The following is a 20597-nucleotide window of genomic DNA, read 5'->3' on the forward strand; positions in this document are numbered from 1 at the left end:
AGTGTCCTCTCTGCCCTTAGCATTTTATTTCTTTCACATAATATACAACATTAAATTGAATTGTTATTGTGCTCTCAGTGTTTTTATATGTAATTTTCCTTTTGGGGAAAGTAAAGATGAATGGGAGGAGTGATAGGAGCCAAAAAAGATGAAAAGCAGAAAGAATAGGGGAGAGTGGGAAAAACAAGATTAGCTATTGCTAAAACAGTCATTAGTGAACAGGTGAGTGATGGACTCTGGTATGATAGTGGAGAAGAAAAGAACTAGCAGCAAGAAAAGAGGAGGTAGAATGGCTCTGTCGGTCTTAAGAGGCCACAATCCCCTTTTGTGATTATTTTGTGATGATTTGGAAGACCCATGTATCTAGAATAATTTATTTGCCAAAGAGGTCAGATGGGGACAAGGGAAAAGTACCTACATTAAGTGCCTACTGTGTACCAGGAATTAAGCTAGGTGCTTATGATATCATTTGGTCCTCACTACAACCTTGAGAGGTAGGGGCTAGTACTCTTCCCATTTTACTGGTTAAGTTACTTGCCTAAGGTCACACAGCTGTTCAATGTTGGAGGCTAAATTTGAACCCAGGTCATCTTGCTTCCAGGCCCAGCATCCTATCCACTGTACCACCTGGCTTTTTCAACTGTTAGTAGTTGCTGATGTTGATACTAAAATCCATTATTGTTGACAATGAATCAATGAATTTCAGGTGTGTACTTTTAGAGACGTTAGGTTGAATAAGGACCAGCTGGGTATGGCTATAAAGGCATCATGTTCATAAGATGAACCTAAAGCATCCTTAGTATTGTGCCCCCAAATGCCATAATTCCCTCCCGACCCCCTTCTATTATGGATCTATTATAGATTCACTTAAGCATTTTTTTTTTCATTTAAAGTTAGGAATTACTTTCAGAATAGCCTATTTAATAATAGCTGGCATTTATAGAAAAAGTTTGTATGCTGTGCTATATACAGTATGTCATTTGATTCTCATAATTCTATGAGGACATGCTGTTATTTATTCTCCCCATTATACAGAATAGGGAACTAAAGTTTAAAGTGGTGAAGTGATTTGCATAGAGAAGTAGGGCTTTTACTCCCTGGTCAGTGTCCTGGGATCTTGTGTTCTGAGAGGTACCACAGAGTGTGATGGATGTTGTGGAGGGGATAGATTTTCCTAGTGGCAAAATGGGATTTGGTTAGAACAGCACTTATAGTAGGGACAAGGTGAGGAGTTTGCACTGCAGTAGGGGGGGAGTAGAATGGGAGAGTGCTAGATTGTAATGGGTAAAGGGTAGATATGGTTAATATGTTGGTTACATTCCCACCCTCTTGATCACATGCCTTTTTGGGTCACACCATCTCTCTCTCTCTCTCTCTCTCTGCTTTTCCCCCCTCCCCTTTGGCTGCAGCTGAACTCACCTATTTTGGAGATTGCTGCTCAATATAATACTGTTTTTCAGGGTTTTGTACTTAATGGGTTTAATGGCTTTTTTGAGTTACTGAAAGAACCACTAGAAGTAATTCCATTTATTGGCTGGATTATTTAAGCAGGATTTATGGAAAAACAGGTTAAGAAAGAAAAGGAAGATTGTACTCTATAGTAGTGAAGAGAAGACTCAGATTAATGAAAATATATGCCTCAAAGTGTTTAAACTCCAATCTGTATGTTAACTGTTTTAGAAGTGAGGTGACTGAACTAAGATGGTATTGGTTTCACTTGAGTCATTGTTACAAAGCAACTTAATTTCCAACTGTTCTATCATATTTTTCCTTATATTCTCTGGTAAATTATACTTTAATGGTAATTTAAGTTGGGTTAGTTGACAGATTTCTTAAATTGCACAGTAATATTCACTGATTAGGATTTTTATGTTTTCTTGTATGTGTGATAATTTAGTTTTAACTTTCATTACTAAGTATAGGTTTTAAGATAATTAAACAAGAGTATAAGAAAACAAGAAAAATGAACATAAAAAGACTTTGACATGTCAACCAACTCGAACTTTATGTTGTCCTTGTTTTTGTGATCCTTTTTGACTTCTTTGTATGTATGTGTATAAAATCATGTCACTTGTTCCTGTCGATAATTATATGGTTGTACTTAGTTTGTGCATTTTTCTTTGGTTCCTCTTTTTTCCTCACTCTACATTATTACATGTAGGGCTTTCAATTTTCATTTGAATTTCTTATTACATAAATAATGTGTTTATACCCTGATTTGTTTGGCCATTTTCCAGTCTTTGAACTTTTTTTTTGTTTCTCTTTTTTGGGGATGGCAGTCTATTCCAAGTCTATTCCTTAGAATATTTATGCCCATACAGATGGGTCTCTTTTTTTTTTTTCTTGTCAATAACCTTGTAGAATTTTCCTATTTAGAGGGAACACTTGGATCAAAGATGGTAACTCTAATTATGTAATTCTGTTATGTTCTCTAAGACAATTTGGACCAATTCATAACATTGACAGCAATATAATAGCATTATTGTTTTACCACTCTTGTTCCATTCATGAGTTTTCATTGCTTTTTACTTTCTTGCTAATATGATAGGTATCAGATATTAGGAGTTGGTTTAATCTGCATTTCTCTGATTAATAGATTTTTCAATATGCCTTGGACCTCTTTGTCTGACTTGTTAATATTTTAAGTTTACCTTTTATTTAGTGTAAACTTTCCCCTGGGTTATCTAGTTCATTTTCTGCCTAGTTTTGAGTGTCTTCATGTAACATTTAGAAATAATTTTACTATGAAAGATAGCTTGTCAAATGCTATAATTATTTTTGGTGCAGAAATGCATTTACTTGGATGTATCTTCAATACTAATTATTATTTTTAGGGAACCTCATTAAGGAACTAAGGATTAACTGGAAATTAATACAATAACCTCTGTAATATAAAAGGAGTGTGCTGCTAAGGTTTACCATGCCCACTATACATAGATTGCCAGTTGTCTAAGAATTCAATTATAATCCTGAATACATCTTAGTATGTCCTTCATTATTGAGAGGGCAATTTGGAATTTTTTTGTGGGTCAAAAGCAGGAGTTTGAACATTGTCATTTTGCTTTATAAATCTGACAAATGTTCATCCTGTGTCTAAGATCTCTATTCTAGCTGTAGACTTTTGTGATTTGATACAAGTTAATTATATTGTTCCAACAAATAGAATGCTAGATAACAAGAAATATTATCTTGGAAAAGATAGCATAGGAAAGGCCAAAAGCTGGATATTAAAAGAAAGATGATGAGTCTATTTGTTTTAGTATCTCTACTTTTCAGTATTTATCACATTTTAAAAAGAAGTAATATAATCCATGACTTGTCATTACTGTGAGACTTTTTTTTTTTTTTTAGTGAGGCAATTGGGGTTAAATGACTTGCCCAGGGTCACACAGCTAGTAAGTGTTAAGTGTCTGAGGCCGGATTTGAACATAAGTACTCCTGACTCCAGGGCTGGTGCTCTATCCACTGCGCTACCTAGCTGCCCCACAGTGAGACTTTTAAAGGATCTTTGCAGAGAATACTTGAAAAATGATTTAATGATGAAACTGTAAAAGGGGTGCTCATTTCTTAAGGTTTAAAATTTTACTATTTGGAATCTAAAAATCACAGAATATTAAGTTCTTGCATTGTAAAATTATTAGGGAAAGTTAAATTGCATATTTTTAACTTACTTGTACAATTTCATTACAAAAATAAGTACAACTTTCTATAATACTTGTCAGAAATGGAAATGCTTGGTGAGAATAATTAAAAATTAGACAGTCATAAGTGTTGAATCATAAGATAAGTTATTGGTCTTAGCATTTTGTACATACTATATACTGCCAACTATCCATGATGAAACTTACCATTTTGCACGGCATGATATTTTTCTTATAGGAAACAATTGCATGCAGTATGAATTCAATTCAGATGTTCTACATTACATTCTTTGATTCCTTAATTCATGATTCTTGAGAAAAAATAATTTCTAATCTTAATAATACGCTACAGATTGTGTTGTGTGTGGCAAACCATTTAGTTTTGAGACACACCTATTAAATTGTAAAAGGAAGGGAGATGCACTAGACCCCTTACATCTCTAACATTCCATGATCTTTGATAAGATTTATTTACTATATTGTGTATTAAACTTAACATAGATTTTATCATCTTAAAATTCAGGAGAAACTCCTGGAAGTTTTATTAAGAGCTTTGAACAATGAATCTGGGGCTGTGATTTGTAAACACTATTTAGAATGAAGCATTCTTAGAATAATGGGCAATGTGATTCAATAGAGATAGAATGCTGAATTTGTAGTTTGAGGGTCTGAATTGCATTCTGCAAACTATGTCTGAGCTGTGCCTGAAACAGGCCAGTCCCCTGCTAATTTAGGTCATTAACAGTTTGCTTAGCTGTAGTATAGATAGGATACTCAAAAAAGATATAGCATTTTTAGGTGTCTGGTTAGCAGGGTAAGGTGTATTGATTCTCTGGTCCTTGAAATATCTGTTAAGTTTGAAGGGCCCAGATTCCATATGAGTGAGCCTTTTTATGCCTTTAGATGACCAAGAAGTCATGTCAGAATGGCCTGAGCTGATGCAACAAAGAGGTGGTTTGAGTCTTAACCCTGTGAGCCAGTCAAGTGTTAGAGAGCTTCCTTGCCTGTTAGGGTGTGGAGAAGTGGGGGACTCCCTCCCCGCTAGATTTTTTTAAAAAATCATATTTTCCTTTAATATTCTCCTTTCAAAAAATGTTTCTAGAAGAGTCAGAAATAAAATCATCTTTATAGAAGTCCACATCATTATTGATTTTTAATACATTATTTTAGGCAAGTCACAATTTTCTGGGCTGTAGGTTCCTCATGTATATGTATATATATATGTATACGTATGCATATATATTCACTTGTGTGTGCATGTGTTAGACTATATGAGTTTTTTCTTTTTTCCTTTTCTTGTAGTGAGGCAATTGGGGTTAAGTGACTTGCCCAGGGTCACACAGCTAGTAAGTGTTAAGTGTATGAGGCCGGATTTGAACTCAGGTACTCCTGACTCCAGGGCCGGTGCTCTATCCACAACTATACGAGCTTTAATGTCACTTCCCTACGTTAGCTATTCCAAACTTTCTCTTCCTAATCCTCTCCAGTCTCTTACTCTTGCTGCTTTAATGAAAAAAAAATTAAGGCTTTTTGATGTTACCTTTCCCCCTAGTCCTCATTTCAAAACCCTTGATCGTGTCTCACTCTTTCCTCCTTTCCTCACATTCCCTGACAAAAAGGTGGACCCTTCTCCTTGCTATGGACAACAACTCTACATGTGCATTTGATCCCATCCCTTCCTGCCTTCTCTAGGGGGGGTGTACTCTCAGTCATCCCATCTCTCTCAAATCTTCAACCTTTCTTTATCAACTGTTTCTTTCCCTGTTACCTTTAAACATGTCCAAATCTTCTCCGTCCTTAAAGAAACCTTCGCTACCTACTTTACGCTATTTAGTATATTTCCCATTTTCTCAGCCAGATGTCTTGAAAAAGTTGTTTACCCTCTGCTTCCACTTGCCTCTTCTCACTTTTTAACCCTTTGTCCTCTAGCTTTCAACATCAACTTCTCAACTGAAACCGTTTTCTCCAAAGTTTTTAGTCATCTTTTAATTGCCAAATCTGATTCTCTTAATTCAGTCCTAATTCCTATTGACCTCACTCTCTCTCCTCTAGGTTTTGGTGACACTTACTCTCCTCTGGTTCAACTCCTACTTGTTTGCTTCTTTTCAGTCTCCTTTACTGTCTCATCATCTGTACTGTGCTCTTTAACTGTGGGTGTTCTTCCCCTCCCCCCCCCAAATTTTTCTCCCTCTCCCCCCCCCTCTAGACAGCAGGTAATCTGATATAGGTTACATATACATACATACACACATATACACATACATACATACATATATACACATATACATATATATATATAAAATAACATTAAACATATTTCTACATTAGTCATGTTATAAGAGAAGAATCAGAGCAAAAAAGGAAAAACCACAAAAAAGAAAAACAATAGTACCAAAAACAAAAGAAATAGTATGGTTCAATCAGCATCCATATTCCACTAACTGTGGGTGTTCTCCAGAGTTCTTTCCTGGGTCCTCTTCTTCTTTGGTAACCTTATCAGTTTTGATTGGTTTAACTGTCCTCCCTGTGCAGATGACTCCTTTTTTTTCTCCTGAGTTTCAGTCTGGCACCACCAATTGCCTATTAGACATTTCATACTGTAGTCCCATCTTAGCATTAAACTTAGCAAAACTAAGATTGAACTCATAATTTCATTATTTTTTCCTCTAAACCCTCTTCTTTTCCAGTCTTCCCTATTTCTGTCTCAGGCACTACCATCTTTCCAGTGTTTCAGGTTTGTAATCTTGGCATTACTCTGAATTCTTTACTTACACCATATATCCATTCAGTTACCAAGTCTTGCCATCTTTACCTACACAGCATAACTTTATTCAACCTCTTTCTCTCTTCTCATATAGCTACCACCTTAATTCATACTTTATCACCTCTAATTATTGCAACAGCAACACTGGTCTCCCTGTCTTGTCTGTCTGATGTCTACTTTAAGTCCATCTTATATGCTGCTGCCAAATCAATTTTCCTTAATCTTAGACTTGATCATGTCATTCTACCATTCAACCAACTCTAGAGGCTTCCTATTACTTCTAGGATCAAATACCCACTCCTGCATTTAGCTTTCTTGCCTGATTGGATTCCTGCACTATGAGGTCCAGACACATTCCTCGGGAGTGGGGGAGTCTCTTTTGCAGCAGTACTCCCATCCTTTTCATAACTTTGCACTGTCATGCACTCCATTCTTATCTTTCTTATAGAGTCCCCTCTCTTCCTTTAAGATGCTGCTCAGGGGTCATCTTCATGAAGCTTTTCCTGATTCCCTCCTCTCCCCAACTGCTAGTGCTCTCCATCTTAAATCACCTTGTATTTAACTATTTTGTGTGTGCTTATTTTTATTTTTATTTTTTTTTAGTGAGGCAGTTGGGGTTAAGTGACTTGCCCAGGGTCACACAGCTAGTAAAGTGTTAAGTGTCTGAGGCCGGATTTGAACTCAGGTCCTTCTGAATCCAGGGCCGGTGCTCTATACACTGTGCCGCCTAGCTGCCCCATGTGTGCTTATTTTTATATTCATGTTATATATGTTATGCATTTGTCTACTCCATTAGAATATAAGCTCATTCATTGAGTGAGGATTTTTTCATTCTTTGTACTTGTATCCTCAGCTCCTAGCACATTGCTGGGACATAGTAGATAGATACTTCATACATCTTGATTTTAGATAGATTCTGTTTCTAAATATATGATCCTTTTATATTGATTTACGATATTTATGTGGGTAGCTGGGTGGCACAGTCAGACATGACTGAAACAATTGAACAACAAAGGTGATTTAAAGGTAGATAGCAACTGGGCTTGGAATCAGGAAAACTACTCTTTATGAGTTCAAAATCCTGCCTCTGACACTCCCTAGTTGTGACCTAGGTCTGGTCAAGTCATATAATAACTGTTTGCCTCAGTTCTTCATTTGTAAAAAGTGTTTGCCAAGAAAATCCCGAAAGGGGTCATGAAAAGTGAGACATGACTGAACAGGTGAAATTATGTTATGCAGTTTAGATGGAGAGTTTACAGTGCTTTTCCACTTGTGTGTGTCCATGCATGTGTATAAATATGTATTTTTGTGTGTATGTATGTATCTAGGACAGACACTGAAGAAGTCCAGTGATTTGGGCTCAGAATTAAACATTGGGAGGCAAGAATTGTCTTTACAGAGTGACTTTAATGACACATTAAACTTGCCACAGAAACTAATATATATCTATTTAATACCAGTATTCTATCGATGATACGTATGACTTTGAGTCATGTAACAGTAAATTCTCTGGAGAAATTAAATATTACAAGATTATAATGGTATGACTGTGAGTTTGTATAGAATGCAAGACATACCAAATAAGGAATTCTGAAGAAAAATAAAGAATTTCATTTAGGAGATATAATGGTATGAAAAAGATAGACTTCTGGGGCAGCTAGGTAGCTCAATGGATAAAGCACCGGCCCTGGATTCAGGAGGACCTGAGTTCAAATCTGGCCTCAGACACTTGACACTTACTAGCTGTGTGACCCTGGGCAAGTCACTTAACCCCCATTGCCCCGCAAAAAAAAAAAAATTTAAAGAAAAAGATAGACTTCTTAGAAGATAAAGGCAAATGCTAACTCTTGAATGAATTCTCATAGTGATTTTGTGTCAAGAGTATACACAGCATAGTGGGTGGACCTCTTGTGACAGATTTGTGGAGGAGGTGGACAACAGTAATTATTTTAGAAGTATTATTTTCAGCTTTAGAAAGCAAATTGTTTCCTTATATATATATATATTTTTTCTTTTTCCACATGTGACTATGTATTTAGGATAAGGGAAGCTGTGACTTGGTGAAAATAGTTTTACATTACATATCTCTGATAAGGGTCTAATATCCATAAACAAACAATTCTTGAAAAAAAAAGAATCACAGGTCATTACAATTATCTAAAAGATTGTTTCAAATCACTAATAATAAAAATGCAAATCAAAGCAACTGACGTTTTACTCATTCCCAGTGAACTGACAAAATGATCTAGCTATTCTGGGAAGCAATTTGGAGTTAGGCTAAGAAATAACATGTCCATACCCATAGTCCCAGAGATCTCTTTGAAAGACATGTACATATACAGGGCAATTCAAAGACTCATTTCATATACATTGAAGATGCATAACATCATTTTTTGTGGTAGCAAAGAAATGAGAAAAGAATGTCTAAACTAAATTGTGGCAAATTAATGTAATATTACTGTACTGTGTGAAACAATGGATATGAAGAATCTAGAGAAGCTTTAGGAGATTTAAGTTCATTCAGAGTGAAGCAATATATACAATGATAACTATAACGTAAATACAAAAACAACAAAAAAGGAAACTGCTGCTTTTATTTATAATGATCAGGCTTCTGCCTAAAGAAGAGATTGAGAATATGCCTCTCTCCCTTCTTTGCAGAGCTTGTACTATCAAACACAGTAACTGGATTGATTGATTAGTTTTTGAACGTTGTTTTTTTTTCCTATTTAACTTTTTTTGGTTAGAAAAGACTATTCATTGTGTTTGGGAGAGGGAGGATGTAGTTAGTAAAGTAAAAATCTGTAAGTAAAAATGAAAAGTTTCATAAAAAATATTTATGTATTCTTGTTTATTTTGATACTGTTCATTGTGTTGAGCCCTTAGTGTATTATTTAGGAGTTTAGAGTTCTGAACTGTTTGCTATGTTACCTATTCAGCCAGTGTTAGCTAAAGGTATTCATGAGAGATTTATTGTATAGTAGGATTTTTTTTTCTTGCATGTTTGTTAACACTTCCCCCCAAGTTATTTTTTCCTTTGTGAGGAAAAGAAAAAAAAATTTTTAAGGTCTTAAAGATATTTTGCCTTTTAACTCTTTTTGGAATGGAATAACAAGATTTCTTTTATTCTTTATTGTTGATGCCTTTTTATATTACTGATATATAAATCATTTCCAGTCATTTTTGAAATAGCCTCTATTCTACTCTAAGAATGACTATGTTTTTGCTTTATGATTGAGTTCAATCAGTAAGCACCTACTATATGCCAGGAACTATGCAAAGTGCAGGAGATACAAAGAAAAGCAGAAGACAGTCCAATACCTCCTGCTCTCATGGAGTTCAATCTAATGGGACAGATAACATGCAAACAACTATATTAAAAAGCTATATACAGGAACACAGTGAGGAAACATGACGATACATATAACACTGTGCTTCTAGTGGCCCCTGCCTTTTAAAAACATTGATCTTTTTTTAAAAATTAATTATTTCTTTTGAATTTAAATACCACAAAAAGATCATTTTGTAGCATACACAAAAGAAAATGTCTTCAATTAATGCAGCTTGCATTTCTTTTCAAAGTATATATTACATTCTACACGTTACTTTTGAAATTGTCCTGCTTGTCTATGCTTCCTTCTGAATGTCTGTGAATTTATTTTTTCTTATTAATTACTATTGTTAATCCCCCTTTCCTGCCTCAACATTCCCTCCACCCCCTGAGTAAAAGCTTTGGAATGTTGTATTATAAGGTTTCATCTCTTGCTAGTAGAAGCTGCCATACCTTGTATGATCTTGACTCTAATCCCTTGAAATGCTTCTTTCTGGAAACCTGCATGAATTTTTTCTTTGTGAAAGCTCTAGATTTTGCTTCTGGCATTCAAAGTACTTTTCTTTTTAGGGTTCCTTTCAGGAATTGTTTGGGGGGGGTCTTTATGGTTACCCTTTGGTTCTAATCAATCTGGGCAGTTTTCATTTATGATTTCTTTTCTTTTTTCCTTTTTTCTTTTTTGGCAGGGCAATGAGGGTTAAGTGACTTGCCCAGGGTCACACAGCTAGTTAAGTGTCAAGTGTCTGAGGCTGGATTTGAACTCAAGTCCTCCTGAATCCAAGGCCTGTGCTTTATCTACTGCACAACCTAGCTGCCCCTCATTTATAATTTCTTGAAAGAGCATCCAAGCTTTAAAAAAAATTGTTTTGAGGTAGTCCAGTGAATCTCTTTGTCTTGTTTTCCAGATAGTTGTTTTTCATATCAGCTTAGATTTTTTTCTATTTAAAAAATATTTTGATTCCAATATTTCTTTCTTTCTCATGTGATCACAAGCTATGTGACACAGTGGATAGAATGCCAGGCTTGGAATCAGACTCATTTTCCTTTGGCTTCAAATTTGGCCTCAGACACTAGCTTTATGACCCTGGGAAAGTCATTTAACCTCTCTCTGGCTTGATTTCCTCATTTGTAAAATGGGGTAGTAATAGTATCTACCTCCTTCAGTTGGTGTAAAGATCAAATGAGATAATATTTGTAAAGCTCATTTAAATATTTTGGTTCCAATATTTCTTTCTCATGTAATCACAGGGTAGCTATGTGACAGTGGATAGAATGCTAGTTATTATTATTTAGTCCTTCTAATTCTTTTTCATTTTATCTCTTACTTCATTCTTTCTAGGTATTCTTGTAGTCTTTACAGAAAATCCACTTTTTCCTTTGAGTTTTAGTTTGCTGTTACTCTTTTTTTTTTTTTTTTTTTGGTGGGGCAATGAGGGTTAAGTGACTTCAGTCACACAGCTAGTAAGTGTCAAGTGTCTGAGGCTGGACCTGAACTCAGGTCCTCCTGAATCCATGGCCAGTGTTTTATCCACTGTACCACCTAGCTGCCCCCTACTCTACTTTTTTAAAAACTATTTTTTGACATGAAATAATTTTTTATATTGGTCTATATTTTTTGGGATGTTTTCTTTTCTTCAGCTTTTATTTCCTGAAAACTGGGGCTTTGTGTCTAGGCCCAGTTCTTAACTCTGTTAAGCTTTTAGGTGGGATGGTTGACTCTGCTTGACCTTGCCCCAGTGGCCCCCCCCCTTTTGTGTAAAACAATATTTGAATGGTTTTTTGTACTAGTTATTAGTCATCTATAGTTTCCCACTGCTCTTAAAATTGATAGATGTCAAATATTATAGTAGGAGACTTTTTTATATGGATGGATTAGATGGCCTTTGAGGTTACTTCAAACTCCCCAAATTCCCTTATTACTGATAGTGTATCATATATAGTCAGCCTCTAAATAACTAAGAGTTGGAAATAATTGTTTTTCTTTCCTCATGTTGGTATTATTAAATTTGTAAATTTAAGGCTTTTTACTGATATTACAGAAGATAATCTTTGAAAAAATAGTATCTTAAACCCAGTATGTGTTACTGCTTGTAAAGTGTCTCAAATAAATCCCTGTTCTGAAATGCTAAGTCATAACATTCAACAGTTTCTGAATTGTACCTCTCAGCTACAATTGGTACAGAATGTCTTTCCTAAAACAAAATAAATGAGTAACTTCGAAAGCTACTGGGGTAAACAGAGTCCTAGTATAGTATGTTAATGTATTTGCATCTTATTTTTTTCTGGCTGTAGCCTTTAGCAATGATGTTTAAAATTTTCTTTAAGAAAAGTTCCTATCAAGGTCAGGAAAATAGAAACTACATTTACTAGGGAAATAACTTGTAAACTGTATTCAACAAATTTTGAAACACTTGGATAAAAGTGATTTTAACTGAATGCTAATGAAACTTAAACTATAATTGGTAGCAAAATTTGAATCAGTTTATCTTATGTATAATAATGTGGTTATTATATTGAACATACCGTATAAGTAGAAGCTCTTTAAATGGTGGTCAGATATTTTTTCGGATTAAGCTGACTTTGGTTTTATTCTTAGGAAGTTGTTTTTTTGAATAGTTATTTTTTAAAAACTTAAGCAGCTGGTGTTTTAGGTTGTTTATTAGTCCTCTACTGTGCCTTGTTTTTGTCTCTGGTTTCTTGAGTTTCCTTCTGAAAACACCCCTGTCCTTCTAAACATTCTCCTCCTAAAAGTATCAGCCTGAAGCCAGAGAAACATTCTGTTTCATTGATTTTAAATCTGTCAATAATCTTAAACTTAAAAGAATGAGCAAAATTTGAAACTACATATTAGCATTGCAGTCCAGATAAGCTGTACAATGTTTAATAAATGCTTGTTAAGTGATTGATATTTACTATTTAGTAATGGACTTTCTAAGGTGAATTTGATCTGATGAATTCATCATTTTTACTTCATAAGCATATATCAGGAATTGGACAGTTATTTTCTAATTCCCAGTCCCTAGCTGCTCTTGGGAACTGAGTGTATTCAGACTAGCCCACTTAGCCTATCATATCTCCTGACTGGTCCCTGTCAACAGAGCATACTTCAGCTTCACATCCCATCTAGCCATTTTACCTGGGCCATGTCAGTCACAACTGCTGGCTGTATTATCTTTCTCTATTAGAAGGTAAACTTGTGGGCAGGAGCTGTTTTTTTGTTTTTGTTTTTTTAATATTTGTATCCTATGCACAGTGCATAGCATGTAAGTGCTTAATAAATGCTTTTTAGTTGATTGATTGATTCATTGTTTACTTTTGCTCCCATTAATAGTCTTCAGTCTGTAAATATCTTTTTAAACCACTTACCAAAATCTGTAATTCGTTGCAGTATGTTAAAATAGATGGTTCATTGAGGATACCACCACCATCAAACTCTGCATTGTGTTATCTCTTACTCTTTCTTGAGGATACATTGTATACCTGTAGATAACAAGCATGAGTGCCATTGTTAAACCTGTATGCTAAATGTTGGTAAAACTAAGCAGTTTTTCTTTTTTGGATCCCAAACCCAAGTTTATATCTTAAGTTCTGATATTTTTCTTCCTACACCCCAGTGGGTAATCATGTGCATACCCTACTTTGGAGACAGATGGCTTAATGGAATTGAAATGAAATTTTTACTTCCCAAATATGAACTTGACGCCATACATTTTTCTTTTAGTCCTGTTATTTCTCCCTTCTTTTCATATACCTTTTAAAACCAGTGTATCAGTTTTTCATAGATGATTACTTTAACTGAATAAATTTTTATATTCATATTTCATCATTTCACACCCGATCATTTGGTTGCTATGTCTAGAATTCTATGATTTTTTTTTTTTTTTTACCTTACCCCTTGATAGTTTTTGAACTAAAGATGGGCACAGCCATGTGGTGGAAAGCACACAAGACTTGGAGACAAATTACCTTGGATTCAAATTCTGGCTCTCCTATTTGCCACCTTAGGCCAAGTTATTTTTCCTTCTTGGGTCCTCAGTTTCCTTATCTCAAAAATGAGATTACTGAAGTAGTAACCTCTAAATTTTTTTTAACTTAAGAAATAATATGACTCAGTATTTTTTTGGGGGGGGCATGGGGATTAAGTGACTTGCCCAGGGTCACACAGCTAGTAAGTGTAAAGTGTCTGAGGCTAGATTTGAACTCAGGTCCTCCTGAATCCAGGGCCAGTACTTTATCTACTGTACCACCTAGATGCCCCCATGACTCAGTATTTGATATTTTTTGAAAGACATTTGGAGCAGCAAGATAAGAGTGATCAGTGTGAACATAAGATTAGTAATTCCTAGAAGTATTTTCAGTTGTAGGAAATAAATAGTACCAAATTAGAGCCATAAGTAGTATGGCTTATTTGGTTTCTCTTTTGTACACTAGTCTTCCTTAAATTAAGTAGCAAGTAGCGAGTTGTTTAGAGAATGAACAAGGCAGGGGTAGCTAACTCAAGGCCCCCTTGTTTGGCTAAGTTCTGGTGAGTCTTGCTACTATGTAGGAAAGGTGGAGCCTATCATTAGCCTTCTGCCTTGTTAACTCCTGCTCTCTTCTAACAATAACAAGAAATGAAAAATCTTACCTATAATATTTCTTTTTAGAAATCTCTGTACTTATTTCTTAATAATTTGTTTAATCAATATATTTAAAATTGCATACAAGTATACAGCTCTAATGTAGTGTATGGTGTTTTGTGTCCTGTTATAAATTTCATAACTCTTAGACATTTGTGTGTATAGACAGTGTTTGGGAGGTGAGGGAAGAACAGATGCCTTACATGTATTCACATGGTTGTTCCATAAACTGATGATGTGCTGAATAGAAGATGCCCATAAAGTTGAGACACCACTATTTGCCAGTTTAGCATAGTTTTCTATATATAGCATGGTAGTATAAATTGGTACCAAAGCTTTAGCATGCTTTTCAGGTTTTTCAAAACAGGTTTCAGTAGGACATGTACCTCTACCCTAAGGGCGAATTTTTGTTTGGTGCTGTCCAGAAATTGCCAGGTATCCAACACCCTTTGCTAGGAATCCATAGATCACCTTATGCTTGGTTCCCTGGAGAAGGTGGTTCTAGGGACATAGTTGGAATGTCTTTGGACACACAGAGACATACATGCACACATACATACACTCTGTCTATCTAACCTTATCTAGGTTTGTTAGAGGTAGCTAGGTGGAACAGTGGATAGAGTGTTGAACTCAGTCAGAAAAACCTAAGTTTAAATCCTCCCTTAGATGCCTAGTTAGCTGTCTGATCTTTGGCAAATTACTTAACCTCTCTGAGCCTCAGTTTCTCCATCTGTAAAATGGGTAAAGTGTCACATTATGCCAAAGCACAATGCTAGCACAGCTACTTAGCTTTAAACTAGATTTCTAGTTAAAAGATGCTTGAAAATTATAGCTGAGATTTTCCCCACAAGTATAATGTATACTTTTGCGTGGTATATATGAGCCAAATACATATTCTTTGTGTATATCACATTTAAAATACTCTCACAAACTCAGTTTATGGGTTTTATTAGGAGCATTTCTATGCATTATTTATGGATAATAAGACTATAAATTTAATTTGCAGATCTTTGAGTCAAAATAAAATATAGAGACAAGTTTCTTATACTTCTTTCCAAATTCATTTTGAAAAATAATTTGTTTTTTAGGGACCAGTTACTCTCCACAAGAAAATTCACATAACCACAGTGCTCTTCATAGTTCAAATTCACATTCTTCTACTCCAAGCAATAATCCAAATCCAAGCAAAACTTCAGACGCAGTAAGTATTTATAGTGTTACCTAGTTAAAAAGTATTCTCTAGTTCTTGGCACTAGAAGAATGAAATCAAGATGACTAGCAAAAGACTTTTAAAAATGGCACTATATGAATTCTTTACTTTTAAAGTAAAGAATTTTTGTTAAATAATTTGTTCAAAATTTGAATTAGGTTTAGCCTAAATGTACCATAATTAGTTGCTGATTCCATTTTGTGAAAAACACATTCTACTGTTAATATTGAGGTGTTTTAGTGGGTGGGCATTGTTTTAATATTCAAGAAGCATTAAACTGAGAGCATATAACAAATTATTTTGATATGTCTTATTCCAACATTTTATCCCAAGAAGTATGCAACTTGAGTCCCACTTCCTTCCAGCTTCTCAGGATTTTGTAAAGCGTTCAGAACAATAAATTGGCTATTCATTGTAGTCATTTTTGAATGCCAAAAAGATTTTAAGGAATAATGGTATAAATCAGTTTTTACCTAAAAGTCTACAAAGGAGATAATCTTAAATCATAGTTTTTTTTGTACTTGCAAATCTTTCCATCTTCAAAACTTGGAAACAACAGATGCTATTTCCTTCTCTGTCTTGGAATTATGTTGAAAGGCATTTATATAGAAGCGAATTGTTCATTTCTATATGATTATTTTATTCCATTATCCCTACCAAAGACCAAACAGCAATTTTCCTAAGAAGATATACCCAGCTTCACAGAAATTATGACCTTTTTCTCTATTAAGTAAAAAAAGAAAAGGTGAGATTACAAAGAGAAGCCTTTTTATTATGTTTTTTGATGGTTGCAAAAGGTTCAAGGCAAGAGGGGAGAGAAGTTGTGAGACTATTCTTTTTGTGAAGTGGGCCAGGGACTTTGATAAAGCCTATTCAGAAGCAATAGGTGGTTGTTCTGTAAATAAATCTTAAGAAATATCTAAATCATGTCCAGCTTTATTCAGCAAATTTCATTAAACTTTAGTTAAAAAAAAAAAAGACGGCAAGATTTTTCAGAGAACAGAGTCCTGGAGTTAGAAATTAGTGGTAAAGCTAATTTATATCTAGAGTATTACTTCTTTTTTCCTTCAAATTGATTTGAGAGATGGCAGGCTATAGCAGAGAAGAATAGGGAATTTGCTTGTATATTATTAAAGGGTAGTATTTGCATTTATGATTTCTTTTTAAGTTGTAGATGTTCAACTTTAAGCTTTAGATTAAAGGGAATCCATAGTGCCTTTAAAAGATGAGGGGTCTGCGTATTAGAAGTTTATTTTATTTTATTTTTTAAGTTCAACCTAAAGATTTGTGGGTTCAAGGAACTAAGAGAAAAAAGCAGGGATAGATATTTGGCAGCTTCTCTAATTCTTTGCCTTTGCAAAGATAAAGTAATTTACAGAAGATTGTAGGAATAGCAGTTGTTGTCCCACTTGGATAAAGAAGTAAATTTTTTTCCTTCTTTTAGTCAGATGCAGAATAGGGGGTAGTGTGGAGGAAAAGACTTTGCTAAATAGGGCCTTTGAGGACATTGGGCATCAACTTATAACTTAAAAGAAAACTCTTTCTTATCATCTTTTCCCTAACCTAATCTGAGAGATGGGTAGGGTAACTAATTAACAATTAAAAAAAAATCTCCAAAAGACTGGGTCAGTTGTGTCTTTGGTCAAGGGAGGCACAGTGACTTAGTGGATCTACTAAGATAATCCTTAAGTCTCATGGAAAGTGGAAGATTTGAAATCAGAATCACCGGGCTCTCTAAATTCTAGCTTTGCTATTAATACCTGTGTGAATTAGGTGGGCTTCTTAATATTCTTTAACCTCCTTGGGCTTTAAATTGATCATTTGTAAAATAAAGAGATTAGTCTAAATAAAATTTGTGTTCCAAATCTTTCATCTTAAACAGTTACATTTTATGAGTATCTGATTCCAAATGAATTCCAATTTTTACCCCCAGTAGAAGTCAGACACTATGGCTCTACCAGAAGAGACATTTTGAATCAAATTCCCAGAGTCATTTCTTTCTTTTTTCTTTTTTTTGGTGAGGCAATTGGGGTTAAGTGACTTGTCTAGGGTCACACAGCTAGTAAGTGTTAAGTGTCTGAGGCCGGATTTGAACTCAGGTCCTCCTGACTCCAGGGCTGGTGCTCTATCCACTGTGCCACCTACCTGCCCCCCAGGGTCATTTCTTGAATTGTTTTATGCTCCTTAGTGTCTCTTGTAGGGGGAGATGACTTGGGACAGAATCAGATTTACAGGTTTACTTCATTCCAGAGCAACAGCAGCCCATGAGCACAATCTAACTTCAAGACCTTTTCCCTTTTTAGTTGGATATATTTTAGTGTAGTCTTTTCAGCTGAATTTACTATTATAAAGAAATGTTAAATCAAAACCTTGCATATAATATTTTAAAACTTTTGTTGTGCCATAATAAAATTAAAGAATCTGTTCTACCAATTTCTATGGCAGTTAATCTAGAATCAGAAATGAAATTAATCTTTTTAATAATTCTATCTTCATGGCACAATCTCATTTTTCAAGAAAATGTTTGTAGAGGGATTAGATAGTGAAATGTGAATGCAGTGTTTTTGATGTGATTGTTACAGTAATCAAAAACCATAGCTTATATAAAAACTGTTGCATAAAGAACATTTGTAATATTTTTGAATTCAGGAAAGTTGTATTTCACCACTTTTTTCTAATAGCCAGTGATTTGAGGTTATTCAGATTTCTCCCTTTGTTCTTTTATCCTCATTTCAAGACCTTAGTCTCTGAAGGTTGAGTTAACCTCCTCTGTCCAGACTCCACCCATGTGGGGGAAAAACATTGTGCTCTACTCAGGTTCGGGTGGGTATAAATTCTTTGAATGGATTGCCCAAAGCTGGGTGTACCTATTCTGTAAATGACAGAATTAAAGTTCAGGTCCAGCCTCTCGTTGTAATATTTATTCTCATTAATTGTTAATCAGTCAGAGTTGATAGTTTCCTTGGGAAACACCCCTCTTCCAATGGGCACATAAGCCTTGAGACTGCAGCCATGATTATTTTTGTCTAAAGAGATGGTCAAATGACCATCCTTTTATTAAAATGCTGGCATTATTAATAGAATGATTAAATTGGGGGCAGCTAGATGGCGCAGTGGACAAAGCACCAGCCCTGGATTTAGGAGGACCTGAGTTGAAATCCAGCCTCTGACCCTTGATACTTACTAGCTGTGTGACCCTGGTCCAGAAATTATGTCTCTCAAACCCTTTTAAACACCATAACCCTGTTTTTTTTGTGGGATTACCTAAGGCAATTATAAATATTTAATAAGCTTAACTTTTAATTCATGGTAGTCTTGTCCCATATATTCCTTATAACCATGTGTTATATTTCTATTTTTCATATAATTGATCTTGCTATTTAATATTAAGATGTTATATAATCTATCCTAACCTTTTAACCACATGGATTTTTTTTGTTTTTTTAGTCTTATGATTCTGCAGATGACTGGTCTGAACACATCAGTTCTTCTGGGAAAAAGTACTACTACAACTGTCGAACAGAAGTTTCACAGTGGGAAAAACCAAAAGAGTGGCTTGAAAGGTATTTCTTTTTAACTTAAAGGATGCACAGATTCCCGCCCATGTCCTTGCCGGTAGATTAAAATCTTATGTTTATGAATACTGTTGTCCTGGTAAATCTGTAATTCCTTAGGCAGACGGCACTTCAAGTAAACAAACATTCTGTCAGTGCAGATGAACATCTGCTTTGCAGCTTACATTTTTAGAAAGGCAGCCTTTGGTTGCATGTAGCCTTTGGAAGCTGTCTCCCAGCAAGGAAATCTGGGACATCCTGACAGTATCATCTTGGGCAGGTTATTTAATTTTTCAATACCGTATGTAACTTCTGATGTAAATTCTGTTGAATTTTTTGGTGGTTCCAATGGATAGTCCTTGGTCATAATTCTTTACAAAGTAAGACTTAATGAAAAGTCTCATAGAGCAGATGTACTTAAAGGCTTCTAGCCTGGAAGCCATTTATTTAATGAAAGGATTTGTTTTGGTACAACATTTGTGCTTTCTGCTATAATGTTATTTGTACTGGGGTCCGATTGAATTTCAAGGAGGAAGACTGAGTACTGTGTAGTGGCAAGACCAATGGAAAATAGTAAGAATTGAGAAAACTAGATCAGAATCCATAAATATAGGCATTGGCACATTTCTTTTCCTACGTGCCTTTATTGGCAACAATGTACCTAATAGGCATGGATACATTTGCTGCTTTAAATAAGCAAATCCTGCCTTTGTTTAAACGAGTCTATTACTACAATAAAAGTAGTTTGAATTTATAGAGAATTTTATTTTTTCTTTAAAATGTGTTTTAAATTAATTATTTTAGTCCCATTTCCCATCTTCCTGTGAATTTTATTTTTTGTTCTCGCCTTCATCCAATCCTAGGATAAAAAAACTTCTCTGTTTAGGTTCACTACAATTCTTTTATAGACATTTCTTGACAGGTATTCCCCTCACCTCCCACTCCACTGGTACAGATGTGAAAAAGAAAAAAATATGATTGTATTTTTTTCAAGGAATTGAAAGAAACATTACTCTCATTCCACGGTAATCTGTAGCATTCATTTTTCCTTCTTTGGGCTACCCTTCATACCCAGCTGGGATATAGCTGAATTGTCTCAGTTTTATTACCCCATTGCAGTGTGCTCTTGGGCAAAGCCATCTTAGTCATTTACTAAGCTTTTTGTATCTGTAAGGTTCCTTTCTGTTCACTTTTTGTTATAAAGCTTAATTGAAATTATTGCTATTGAAATTTTTTTTTTTTTAGTGAGGCAATTGGGGTTAAGTGACTTGCCCAGGGTCACACAGCTAGTAAGTGTTAAGTGTCTGAGGCCGAATTTGAACTCAGGTCCTCCTGAATTCAGGGCCGGTGCTTTATCCACTGCGCCACCTAGCCGCCCCGCTATTGAAATTTAACACCCTCAAATTCAGGATCAGATAGAAGGTGAAAAGGAAAACAGCACCAGTTAACCTAGTAAGATTTCTTATCATTTAATAGCT

The 20597-nt window shown here is 35.0% G+C and overlaps 1 protein-coding gene across 2 annotated transcripts in view; it reads left to right on the forward strand.

Annotated features, from left to right (window-relative positions):
• WAC (WW domain containing adaptor with coiled-coil) overlaps nt 1-20597 on the forward strand; it is a 114220-nt gene that overhangs the window by 45325 nt on the left and 48298 nt on the right. For both annotated transcript variants that reach the window (XM_043966193.1, XM_043966194.1), the window contains exons 4-5: nt 15444-15556; nt 19013-19128. In XM_043966193.1, coding sequence (XP_043822128.1) covers nt 15444-15556; nt 19013-19128 — 229 coding nt within the window. The remainder of the gene's footprint in view (nt 1-15443; nt 15557-19012; nt 19129-20597) is intronic.

This window comes from Dromiciops gliroides, chromosome 5 (genome assembly GCF_019393635.1).
Source record: "Dromiciops gliroides isolate mDroGli1 chromosome 5, mDroGli1.pri, whole genome shotgun sequence".
NCBI lineage: Eukaryota > Metazoa > Chordata > Mammalia > Microbiotheria > Microbiotheriidae > Dromiciops > Dromiciops gliroides.